The sequence below is a fragment of the Chrysochloris asiatica genome, unplaced genomic scaffold (assembly GCF_000296735.1).
Source record: "Chrysochloris asiatica unplaced genomic scaffold, ChrAsi1.0 scaffold00179, whole genome shotgun sequence".
NCBI classification, from domain to species: Eukaryota; Metazoa; Chordata; class Mammalia; order Afrosoricida; family Chrysochloridae; genus Chrysochloris; species Chrysochloris asiatica.
Window position 1 is genome coordinate 1,103,989 of NW_006408697.1, and position 13,908 is coordinate 1,117,896.

General features: G+C 37.5%; 1 protein-coding gene across 1 annotated transcript in view; it reads right to left on the reverse strand.

The window, feature by feature from the left end:
• Positions 1-13,908, reverse strand: part of RYR2 (ryanodine receptor 2 (cardiac)) — a 786,033-nt gene that overhangs the window by 313,169 nt on the left and 458,956 nt on the right. Inside the window, exons 45-48 of the mRNA XM_006872010.1 lie at positions 11,356-11,491; positions 10,466-10,652; positions 8,592-8,697; positions 4,056-4,176 (exon numbers count right to left, since the gene is read on the reverse strand). Coding sequence (XP_006872072.1) covers positions 4,056-4,176; positions 8,592-8,697; positions 10,466-10,652; positions 11,356-11,491 — 550 coding nt within the window. The remainder of the gene's footprint in view (positions 1-4,055; positions 4,177-8,591; positions 8,698-10,465; positions 10,653-11,355; positions 11,492-13,908) is intronic.

Consider the following 13,908-nt stretch of genomic DNA (forward strand, 5'->3'; position numbering starts at 1 on the left):
GCTGAGGGCTCTAGATTCACGAGAAGAGAGGGACTAAGAGGTGGTGGCCAGGAGGCAGACTTACAGAATGTGCCCTTTGGAAATGTAAATTATTACATATGCCTGTTTCTTTCTTTTTTTTTTTTTTTAAGCTAAAGTGGCTAGAGAGAAATACGCTAACTAATGGTACATGGAGGGGATTATAATCATTGTAATGAAACAGGTGTATGATTTGTTGAATGTAAAACGATGATCTGCCTTGTAAACTTTCATTCAATCCACAATAAAAACCTTAAAAAGAAAAAAAAAATCAAAGTTATACTATATTAGGCAAAACTGCTGCAAACAAACGACTCTTTAAAGTGTTTAAAAACAAACAAACAAACACCTTACCTTGAGGACTAGCATGTACCTGATGTGCAAAAAGTGGACAATTAATAACGAAGACCACAGAGGAGCTAATGCATTTGAATTATGGTTTTGGCAAACAAATATTGAATGACCTGCTTGAAGAAAGCAAAAAGTCCTTAAAGAAGTATAGCCAGAATGTTCCTTAGAAACAAAGACAGCCAGACTTTTTCTCACATACTTTGGAAAAAGGCATAAAGGATCAGCAAAAAGAGGAAGACCATCAACGAGATGAATCCACACAGCGACTGCAACAACTGTCTGAAATGTAACAACAATTGTAGCTAAAACATGACTGGGGGCATTTTGTTCCGGTGTACGTAAGGTTGCTATGAGTCTGAATTGATAGGCCAACACCTAACAACAAAATTTGTATTTAAAATCCAATTAGAATTTATTTAACCCTAAGTGCTTAATCATTATGCTATAACTTGCATTGAAAAGTCTAGATGAACATCCAGTTTTAGTCTCTCCTTAGATGGCATTATATAGGGAATTTAAATTTATAGGATTCTTTTATTTTAAGGCATAGCTGTGCCTAAGGAAAAGGTGATCCTAATATAAGTTTTAAACATTCATTTAAGTAGACACTCATTTCAATACACTTTTATTTAAATAACTATGTCTGCCGAGGATTGAAAATTCAAACAAGTTGTCACAGTGTTTGTGTTGTCTTAACCAACCTCTCAAACACATTGTAGACATTGAAAGTAATAAACTGCCTCCTTTTAGACTCCTAGCTTTTACACTGGAATGAGGCTGACCTGGTGCACTGGCTTTAGATTAAGGTGCTGGCAGTATCCACCACTCCCAAAACTCAGCCTCGCACAGGCTGCCCAAACATGCTGGGGCCAAGAGATCAAGAAGCAGAAGACCCTCTTTTGAGATTCCATGCTTCCTTTCAAGATTACTGAAGTCCACCCTGTATAATCATTATGCTGGGGCAGGCTTTAGCTTTAGAATAGGTCAGAGAAAAATATCTGAGGACAGTCCTTACTAAAACTGAGGGGGGGAAATAGTCACTTTAGAGTCAAACATCACATCTGAGTAAAGAAAACAGCATAAAAATTATTACTGATAAAAAAAAAAGATGCTTAAGGAACTCTGGTAGTGCAGTGGTTACGAGTCGGGCTGCAAACCTCAGGGTCAGCAGTTCAAAACTACCAGCTGTTCCGCGGAAGAAAGATGAGGCTTTTTGCTCCTGTAAAGATTTGCAGCCTCAGAAACCCTGAACAGTCACTATGAGTCGGAACCAACTCCATGGCACATAACAACAACAACAACAAAGAACTAACAGACTCCTCATTGAACTAAAAATCACATTGATGGTTTAAGTTTTACAGTTGATTTAAATGCATGTCTACAGTAAAATCAAAACATACCAGCTTCAATCTACATTCTCTGTGAAAGGAAAGCAGTAGAAGGAAAATGTGGGAATTCAACACTGCCAAATGGCTTCTGTTTCCAAAACTTAACTCATCTTATAAATGTGCTGTTGATAGGTATCATCAAGTCACAGTGACCATACTACGAACAAGAGAATGAAACACTGCCTGGTCCTATACCATGCTCACAACTGTTGTTACACTGGAGCACACTGTGTCAGTCTATCTCGCTGGGGAGTCTTCCTCTTTCTCCATGCCCCTCCAGCTTTCCAGGAGTGGGTTGACTCTACAGCATAAGCCCGGACTTCAAACCACAAGGTCGGTGGTTGGAGCCCACCAGCGTCTCTTCCCATAAAGATTTCCAGCCTCAGAAACCCTATACAGGGTTGTTATGAGTTGGAATTGACTTGATGACACTAAACAACAACTACTACTTTGCCAAAAATTATGTCCACCAGGTACTGATCCCTTCTGTCCAAAGTACAAGAGACGGAGTCTCTCCAGCCTCCTTTCTAAGGAATATTCTGGGTTTACTTCTTCGAAGACAGATTTGTTTTTCTGTCAGTCCATGGTATTTCAATATTGTTTGCCAACGCCATAATTCAAATGCATCGGCTCTTCTATGGTCTTCCTTATTCATTGCCCAACTTTCACGTGCATGTGAGAAAATACCATGGCTTGGGTCAGGTGTACCTTAGTCCTCAAACTGGTATTTTTCTCTTGAACACTTTGATACCTCACAAAAATATCTTTCAGCCCAATGTACACAGAATACTGAATAGGCATAAAGAAAAAGGTCATGAAATAATATGATTATAGCATAGCTCAGCAGACCAAGAAAAAAAAAGGAAAATACTGAAGGCTTGGTAACAGCAGACATCAGAGGGAAACTGGGAGGTATATGGAACATTTGGGGACAGTTCTGAGAGATCAGAGAATTCCCAGAATCCATTTCATATTCTTTGTTATTTCTCATTTTACCTCAAAATTTAAGGTTTCCCTATTTCATAAACTTCACCACTATTATGATTCTTTGTCTTGAAAGGGTCATTGTGTGGCACAAAATGGAAGGAAAATATATTACTTTAAAGTAAAAGAACATGAGTTAGAAGCAAGGTAAAAAAGTCGATAATTTAAGTGTCCAATTATTTTGGCAGTTAATATCACTTTATAGTATAATTCAGGATTGTAATGGTGGTACATATGAGATCTTCCTATCTCGTAACCGTATGCTTACACCGAGGGTCCAATACCTTCAGGTACCCAGTGAGTCCTTGATTAAATACCTGAGGCACTGTAAGGTCGCCTCCTCTTGGGCATAATGAATGAATGGATGGATGCACTTTCAACCATATTTTGGTTTTGTACAATTAGAGGTTTGCATGAAAATAAACCGTGTTATACTTAATAAATTACTGAAAACTAAACAATACTGAAATTGGGAAAAATTAAAACAAAGCATAATCTGGAATCTAACATATCTTTTGGTAGTCGGTGGGTGGGGTAGTAGTGGTTACGTGCCAACGAGTCAGTTCCAATGTATAAGGTTTCTAAGGCTGTAAACATTTATGGGTACAGATGCATCTTCCTCCTGAAGAGTGGCTGGTAGATTCAAACTGCTGATCTTGTGGTAAGCAGTTCGACCTGAAACAGGGCTCCTTAGCAAATCATTTAGTGACTTTCAATCATCACACAAACTATTTAAAATATGATCTTTTTAGTCTTGATTCTTTCAACACACGGGAAGTTTTCAATCTCTAAGCCAAATGCTGACATCACTATTTTGGAAAGAAGAACATGATGACAGAGTGACAATGAAAATGACAAGAGTGAACTAAGAAATTAAGGTCATGAACGATAAAGAAAAATGGAGACCAAAGAACAGGAGAGATGGGAAATGACTGAAACAGTCACGGTGCATAGTTTTTCTTTTCTGAAAAGTATCTGAAATATCACATAAATAAGAAAATTTCAGTGTGATGTTGCTGTTGTTGTTGTTAAGTGCCGTTGGGTTGGTTCTAACCTATAGTGAGTGACCTTGAATAGGGTTTCCAGGAGCAGCTGGTGAGCTTGAACCAACGAACTTGCAGTTCAAACGGCTTTGTGGCCTGGCACATAAAAATCCACAAAGATCAGAGAAAATATTTTATAAAATAATATGTTTGATAGGTTTTTTTAAAAAAGAAACTTACTGTAACTACGCTGCAGAGAGAAAGGGCATTTTGAGTAGTGCTGTTATTTAAAAGCATCACGCCAATTATGAAGGATGGAAGTGGGCCTTACCTTTGGCTATTGCTGGCATCTGAAAAGCAATGCTGATTACTCCCACCAAATCTCCCAGTGGAATTAAGGATCTCAAAATAGACCTGATCCTAATAGCTTCTCCCTTACCAGCATGAATCAACTAAACAAGAAGAAAACACAGGAAAATTAAAAGAACTTGGCAAAATCAGTGTTATAATTACATCTAAAGAACATGTAGTATAGGAACCTGAGTCTACAATAATTTTCTGTTAAGAAGTAATATATAAAATTAGACCTCTTTCAAAGATTGCTATTTCAGGCTTATAGACATTGATAACTTAGTTGCCCAGACAAGTTCATTAACTTCAGCATAAACTGAATTTTACTACAGCCTAGATCAACTGGTTTATCCATTAGAACAGTGCTTTTCATTCCTCTTTAAGAGTTTAAAACATGTTGAAATTCTGCCGAGTCTATAAGCTCTGACTCCCCAAAATTACATGTAAATACATCAATATATATATATATATAACATAGCCTCTGTTTGAGGAACTAAAATTTAGAGCAAAGCTATGAATGTGCATTCCTAGAAGCTACTTAACGTCAATTTGACAGTAAAAAAGTGCTTCAAATTTTTAGAGTTCATCTAGCAAAATATACTACATATCAAATGGAGCACTAAGCTCTACCATATATTAAATTAAAATATAAACTCACAATCATCAAAACAAAGAGTTCCTGATATAGAAATACACAAGATGATCAAAAAAAGCAAAGAATTAAAGACCCACCCAAAGACACAAATATATAAAAATTTAGCATATTATAAAGATGGCATTTAAATACTGTGAGCGTATTTTTTAATCAAGGAAGTACATACTAAAATTGAAAAATTACTTTGTGAGAAATTGGAAAATATTTTCCAATTGAATTTTTAAATAAATACATTATTCATTTTTCCAAAAAAAAAACAAAAAAACCAGCAAGTAAGAATTGGGGGAAGAGGGTCTGAGTAGTAATTTCTGGAGCACACAGAAACCAGACAAAAAACAAAAACACAATGAAAACCATAATATCACATTCTTTTCATAGCAGATTAATCATTTTTCTTCTCATATTTTTAAATCACACGCAAAGTCATGACTCATGAAGAATTATGGAATCATTTCACACTATTTCAGAATCATTCTCAGCAAAATCAAATTCAAAGGAAAGAAAAGAAAGTAATACAATGGAAACACAATTATCTTTAGACCCTGTTGTTGTTGTTAAGTGAGTTCCGACTCAGCGACCATGCAAAGGGTTTCCGATGAGTGACTGGTGAGTTGGCACCACTGACTTTGCAATTCAAACTGACCTTGTAGTTCAGTGCTTATCCTGCAGCACCACAACAGGAGTCCTCAGACCCTAATCATACACTAATTTTTATTGATGTATCTTCTTTATGCTTTGGGATGAGAATTGAATTATATGTCCATTTATAGTCCACCCAATTTCTCAAAAGAATGGGTTTAAAATGTGGGGGGAAACGGTGACTGTGACTGTTAACCGTCATTTTAGAATGCCACTGGATGATAAAATAACCATACTGACCGCAATAGGCTGTGTGCTATGGAATATACAGAAGGCATAGTCCATCTAAACATTACGCTGCACGCGTTCTACTACACACAGCATAACCCTAGAGTGTGAATATGAGCACATCAAGACACTTGGTAAGTCTCTTCAACAAGCCACAAGCGCCCAGTTAGCAGGTCAGGCATTTATTTTCTCCACCACTAAGAATACATTTCTGACACCAAGTACTAGGTATTGAAGATTAATAACATTCAAAAATGCCATAGTTGTCCCTTACTAATCAACTTAGTTTCTTGTTGTTTTTCCACACAGGTATACAATAGAATAAAATGCTTAATTTCCCTCTCAATTTCTCAGATCTTTAATATATACTTTAAAAGAAACAACTTTATGCTCACATCAACATAAAGTTGTTACCTTTTTTTTTTTTTTTCCAATCACTTGTAGCATGCAAGTTCTTCTCTTTTTTTAAATATATATATATTTTATTTCTATTTACTAAGAGGAAAATCTCATCAGAATTTGTTAGGTTTGAATGAAAATTAGAACGAGGTAATTCTTCTCTATTCACAAGAATGTTTCAAATATGTTTTAAATTACTTATGTGAAAAGAAGTGAACAAAAACAGAACAAAATCTAGATACTGAGGGTGGAGAAAGAATAGATCCATTAGATATGGTAAAGTTTCAAACTGTTGACCTTGCGGTTCACAGCCCGATTCGTAACCACTACGCTACCAGAATCTTTGTGCACAACATACCAATGCAGAAATGTAACTGCAGTTCTAACCGTCTACCCAGCACTGGGAAATGTGCTTCCCAGTTCTGGCTTCTTTCCCATTAGCAGGTCTTGAAATCAATTTTATGAGCCTTGCCTGGTGTTTTTGAAGTGAATACATTAATAAACAGAATATACTAAAATAAAATGAAATGGAAAATATCAGAGTATATTACAGATAAAAATAAGCATTATTCTATGAAATTTTAAAGTCATCTTGTCAAAAAATTTAGAAACACTGATTTATATTGAAGAGCTTGTCCTTCCTTATGCATCTCCCTCCCACATCATTCTTCCATACCATTGGTAACCAGGTAGTAGCTTGCTTACAGGGACGCATACTGTATATAAAGAAAACTACTCTAGGTAGAGTGGTTACTTTCTGTGTGGACTAAAATGGGAAAGAGCATTATGTAGGGAAACCTTTTTTTCTTCTTAAAGTGTGGGGGATAGTCTATTAGTTTTTTTGATGTTGTTTGCTATCAAGTCAATTTAAACACATAGCAACTGTAAACTGTATATTGTTGTTTTTAAGTACCATCAAGTCAGTTCTGACCTAAAGTGACCCTGTATAGGATTTCTGAAGAGTGGCTGATGAGTTTGAACCACTGACCTTGTGACGCAAACAACCTTGTGGTTCAGTGCTTATCCCATAGTGCCACACAGAGTAAAATTATCCCATAGGGCTGTGGCACTGAGGGCTAATGTGCTGGACTACAAGGTCAGTGGTTCAAACTCACCAGCTGCTCTTCAGAAACCCTATACAGGGTCACATGTATCAGAACTAACTCAATGACACTTAACAACAATCTTTATGGCAAGGGTGAGGAACCTTTTACCTGCCAAAATTTGTAACATCATTCACAAGACATTCAAAATTGTAAAATTAAAAATTAATCTGCCGTATTTGGCCAAACATTGAAATAACTCACCCCTAATGTGTGGCAATGTGGGATAAAACAGTGAACTGCAAGGTGAGTTGTGAACCATAAGGTTGGTGTTTTAAAGTCACCAGCCGCTCCTTGGAAACCCTATGCAGGGTGGCTCTGAGTTGGAATTGACTCCACCTCAACAGCACTTAACAACAACAACAACAACATGATGGGGCTTGTACTCCTAGTGTGCTGCTGTGGCATAAAGCACTGGACTGCAATGTCGGTTTGAACCACATGGTTTGTGGTTCAAATTCACCAGCTGCTCCTTGGAAACCCTATAGAGGGTTGTTAAGAGTCAGAACCAACTCAACGGCACGTAACAACAACAACGCGACGGCTTGGAGTCCTGGTGTGGTGCTGTAAGATAAGCACTGGACCACAAGGTCAGTCTGAACTACAAGGTCAGTGGGTTCAAACTCACCAGCTGCTACTCGGAAACTCTATACAGGGTCACTATGGGTCAGATGTGACTGGATGGCACCTAACTACAATAACAACAATAAATATGATGGCTAGAACTGCGGTTGCCTTGGCAGGGCCAGACCAAATTATTTCACAGAACTTTTAAGGCTAGGGAGTCCTGGTGTGGCGTCGTGGGCTAATGCGTCAGACTGCAAAGTCGTTTGAACTGCAAGTTTGGTGGTTCAAGCTCACCAGCTGCTCACAGGGTCGCTATGGGTTGGAATTGACTTAATGGCACTTAACAACAACAACAACAATACGGCCAGAGGTCTAGATGTTCCACAGCCCTGCTTTATGGGAAAAAACTGCCAGGTGTTTTCTCTCTCAGAGATACTTATGGATTTGAACCACTGACCTTTCAGTTAGTAGCCAAGTGCTTAACCACTGTGCAACAAGAGCTCCTATAAAGTTTCAGATAAATAAATAAATACTCTATTAATGACATGTACTAAAAGCTTATTACTAATTTTTACAACCAACAAAACATTCCCAATTAAGCAAGTGCTTGTTTAGCAATTAGCTCTGGTAGTGCTAGAGGGTAAGCACTGGCATGCTAACCGAAAGATCAAGCAGTTCAAATCTACAAGCTGTTCCAAGAGAGAAAGATGAGTCCATTTACTCCCATAAAGATTTACAGCCTCGGAAACCCTATACAGGGTGGCTATGAGTCAGAATCGACTCGGTGGCGGTGGTTTTGAGTTTGGGCATTATTTCTATGGGAGCATGAAGATTATTACTGGCTTTGAAGGTTTTTGTAAGCTATCTATGTCTAGGCACAAATTGATCAATCCAGAGGCTTTTCCCCAGGCATCCTGCCACTCACATGCATCTCAGGGGCGCAGCGTCCCAGCAGGTCAATCAAAGCTGCATAAAAAGTCATGATGGCGTTCCCCATATGGATGGTGTCGTCCTCCTCTTCTTCTGTATCACTTTTGTGAAGTTTTCAAAAGAATTGAAAAGCAAACAGTATCATAAAGTGACATATCGAGTCTCTTACATACCTCTCAGAAGACAGGAATCACTAAGCTATGCTTTGTTTTTCTTCTGATAATTAACATAAATGGTTTTTATCCACAGCTTACACATTGAAGGGGAAAAATCTAAATGGATTAAAGTTCAAATCTGACATTCTATTACCATGAATACATTTATGGGAATTTTATAATTAAATATCCTTCAAAGGGAAAGAATGACTAACATCCTTCTTGTTTATAACGATACACAGCATATTTACAAAGAAAAAAAGATTAGTCCAAGGATGAAGTTTTAGTAACTTTATATACAATAGAATATATTTATAGTAAGGTGTCCTGGTGTGGCGATGAGGGTAAGCTGCTAACCACAAAGTCAGTAGTTCAAACCCACCAGCCACTCCTCGGAACCCTACACAGGGCCATCATGAGTTGGACCTGACTCGAGAGCACTTAACGACGACAATAGCAAGGGTGAGTCAGTATTTTATATAACAGACTCTACCCACTATACAAGATGGTAATAATTACCAGTTATTTACATGGGACAAATTTTTACATGTTTTCAAACCCAAAAATAACCTAAAACCTAAAATAATCAACTGACCTAAGACCTGAAATAGCACGAACACGCAGCACTCAGAGACACAGTGAAGACGCTTGGCAACAACACTCTCACTGCTCTTTAATGGCTTGTTGCCTTTTTCCATAGAAGTGAAAACCCTCTTCAGATTTCATTTGGTAGGTCTGCCATAAAAGTGAAGTGGTGTAAAGTGAGCTTTCAAAAAAGTGAGGGACTGCTGCACTTTGTCAACGTCATTACATTTGCTCACCTACCTCGATACCATCTACCCTACCTGGTTGGTTTTTGTTGTTAAGCGCCATGGAGTTGGTTCCGAATCATAGAGACTCTGTATAGGGTTCCCGAGGAGCAGTCGGTGAGTTTGAACCACAGATCTTGTAGTTCAAATCGACTTTGCAGTGCTAGTTATCATCAAATCAGTCCCAACTCATAACCACAGCATGAGGCCCAACCATCCCTGTGCTGTCCTCACAACCATTTGAATGTTAGTTTCCACTGCTGCAGCCACTGTGCCAACCCATCTCATTGAAGGTCTGCCACTTTTTACCTGACGTCTACCAAGTATGATTTCCTTCCCTAGGGACCAGACCCTACCCTACATTCCTCAAATCCCACATATCTCTGTTCTAGATTAAACTGCATCCCTCAAAATATATGCTGAAATCTTAAACCCTGTGGAGTAGTGGGTTATGGGTTGGGTTGTTAACCACAAGGTCAGCAGTTCAAATCCACCAGCTGCTCCATAGGACTATCTGTTCTCATAAAGATTGACAGTCTCAGAAACCCTACATTGGATCACTATGAGTCAGAATCAACTTAATGGGGACTTTTGGTTTGAATACCTCGGAAGTTGACCCTGTTTGTAATGTACATGTTCATTTGTCATATTATTAAGATCATACTGAAATAGGGGGGAGTCCTAATGTAGTAATTTCTGAATGGTGGCTTATAAAAATGGAAAACACACACATGCAACAAATCCCACCCTCTCCTCCAAGTCTGCAACATTATTATTTTCCAGGGGAGAAATCTTGTATGCCTACAAGTTATATTGTAATAAATAGAATGCCAATTATACTTTGTTAAATTTCAATCAAATAGTAAGTACTACAATTCAACTGGCGGCTTATGTATTAGACCCACAGTGTTTTACTGGATCCACTCGTGGGTGAGGGGCCATCTCTTGAAGGGTCTTCAGCTATTTTTATGGCTTCTTCCATGGCAGCCAGAAGACCATTTCCACCTTCCCCTCGCAAAGCAGGACCAAAACATTCAGGTCTCCGAATGAGCAATCGGACCACAACATTTGCATTCTCTTCCACACTCTCCCCTAAAGTCAAATGAGAAACATAAGCAAACAAATACTAATAATTACAAGGACGTTCTACACAGATAAATTTTATAATACGTTTTTATTTTAAAATGCAAAACTAATAACAAACTTAACATGTATGCTAACACATTTTATATAAATCACTACTTTTACATACAGAAAACATTGTACATTTCTTCTCTTTTCACTTAAAATTTTCAGTGTTCAAAAAAGCACTATGGAAGCATAAAAGCACTGATTTGTTAAAGAGAATAATATCATAATTCTAACTAACATTAAAATTCAATTGCAAATATTTACAAGAATTTAGGTGCTAAAGGTTTTAATTTAATGATAAAAGCATGACATCACTATAAAAATAAGTAATACAAAACAAATTATAACGTGACAGAACTGCTAATAAAATAATTGGTTTCTTTATTAAATATTCACTTCTTTGTAAAAATACTGAGGTGAATCATTATATTGTTGTTGTTGTTGTGAAGTGCTGTTGAGTTGGTTCCGACCCATAGTGACCCTGTATAGGGTTTCTGAGGAGCAGCTGGTAAGCTTGAACCACCGACCTTGCGGTTCAAACTGATTTTGCAGTCCAGTGAATTAACCCACAGCACCACACCAGGGCTCCAAATTGTTCTATAACACCCCTCAGTTCAGACAGTTTTAATAATGACCTAGAAGAACACAAGGAATCAAGTCCTACCATTACAGAAGACAGCAAATCTAAGAAAGTCAAGATATCGCTCTCCTTCGACTGGATTCCACCCAATGTCTGGATAACCCTTTGATACTAGCATTTGGCAACTTTGCAGTCCACAACCAGCCAAGTATCTGACTACCTACAAACAAGAGGACAAGCAAAAAAGGTCACCTTTGGAAGAAAAGTCATTACATGCTTACATTAAATATGGTACATGATATTGTCAAAGTACGTCTTAAAACAAATGTATTTTATTGTTCTTATTGTTGTTAGGTGCCCTTGAGTTGGTTCTGACACACAGCATGCACAACAGAACAAAACACTGCTCAGTTCTGTGCTCGCTATCACAATTGTTGGTATATGTGAGCCCACTTGGGTCTTTCCCTTTTTCTGTGACCCTCCACTTTACCAAGCATGATGTCCTTCTCCAGGGACTGGTCCCCTCCTGATAATATGTCCAAAGTACAAGAGACAAAATCCAGCCATCTTGGCTGCTAAGAACATTTCTGGCTGTACTTCTTCCAAGACAGATTTGTTTGCTCTTTAGGCAGTCCACGGCATTTTCAATATTCTTTGCCAAAGCCAGAATTCAAATGCCTGGTTTCTTCTATGGTCTTCCTTATTCAGTGTCCAACATTCATATACATAAGGTAATTAAAAATACTGTGGTTCAAATCAAGGGCACCGTGGTTCTCAATGAAGACGACAGTGTGCTAGATTAGTTTGCAGAAACATTTTAATTTGTATTTTATCAATTCCTGGAGCCTTGCTTTTCATCAATGCCTTCAGTACAGCTTGGACTTCTTCCTTCAATAACGTAAGTTATTGATCATATGCTACTTCCTGAAATGGTTGAGCACAGACCAATTATTTAGGTACAGTGACTCTCTGTGTATTCCTTTCATATTTTTATGATGCTTCCTGCATCATTCAATACTTACCTGTATTATAAGTTGAAGCTTGAATTCTGTCTTCACTTCTTTCATCTTGAGAAATGCTGAACATGTTTTTCCCTTTTGGTTTTGTAACTCCAGTTCTTTGTGCACTGCATACTTCATTATGATACTTTACTTTGTCTTCTCAAGCTACCTTTTTGAAACTTTCTGTTCAGCTCTTTCAGTTCCTCATTTCTTCCAGTCGCTTTCCCTTCTCTTCATTCAAGAGCAAGTTTCAGAGTCTCTTCTGACATCAGCAAATGAAGCTCCTAAAAGCTCTGCTCCACCTACTTCATTAAGTTCATCTCTACAAAATATGACTGGGGAAAAGTGGGGGACACAACTCTCCCCAATTATATTTTGAGTGCCTTCAAGCCTTTGGGGCTCCACCTTCTGGCATTTATCAGGCAATGATTCCTACTGCTTTTCATAGAGTTTTCAGTGGCTAACTTACAGAAGTGGTCTGCCTATCTTTCTTAGTCTTGAAGCTCTGCTGAAACTTGTCTACAATGGGTATTTCAAATACCTGTAGCATAGCTTCTCGCATCACAGTAACACGCAAGTCACTACAGTATGACAAACTGACATATGAGTGGTGGAGTAAAAACTTAGAATTATAAATACTTAAACAAGTTGTCATAATAATGAGAATATTTACAAGTCAACTATATGAAATAAAAATATTCCTAAATTTATTATCATTTACTCTGAGATTCTTACCTAAAAAGTAATACTTGATGAACATAAAAAATTTCCAAAATCCAGCAATTCTACTCTGACATGTATAGCCAAAAGGCTTGAAAGCAAGGACACAAAACAGATACTCGTAGAATGCAGCATCATTCACAATCACAAAGTATGGGAACAACCCCACCATCCATCAACAGATAAGGATAAAAATATGGTATATATGTATACATATAATGAATATTATTTAGCCATAAAGAGAGTTAAACTTTGGATGCATGCTAAAATATAGATGAATCTTGAACACATAATATTAAGTGAAACAAATTATAAACCAAAAAAATTTCCAAATACTGTATGATCCTACCTGTGTGAACTATCTAAAATAAGCACGTGTATAGACACCCAAGTTTATTAGTGCTTACAAGGGATGGAGAAAGAGGGGTGGGAAAAGGAGAGTTACTAATTAGGAGGTGCTGAGTAATAGAAAAAAATTGGAAATGTATAGTTATGATGATTGCAAAATGGCGAACGTAATGAATATAAAAACTGCTGAAACGTAGCAATTGTTTTGTCTTTTATAAACAAACATTTTGGCCAGATGTAAAAACTGCCTGAGTCTGAGTTTAATGTTAAAAGATTCCTGTGAGACGTGAGGAAATAGTACAGTGGTGAGTTGTTTCCTATAATCATCAGTTTAATGAAGGGAGTGGGGTGAGATGATAGGATAGAGAAGTAAAGAAAATACAAGCTTACAGCTCAGACCTGACCCCAATCACTCCCTGGATGCATCATTTTGAGCAGGTTATTTAAACTTGTGGATCATGGTTTCCCTGTCTATTAAAGTTGAAATAATAGCACCTACCTGCCAGCACGTCTGAATTTAAGATACGGAAACATTTCTGCTTCGCTTTGCTTTTTAGAATATTTTGTA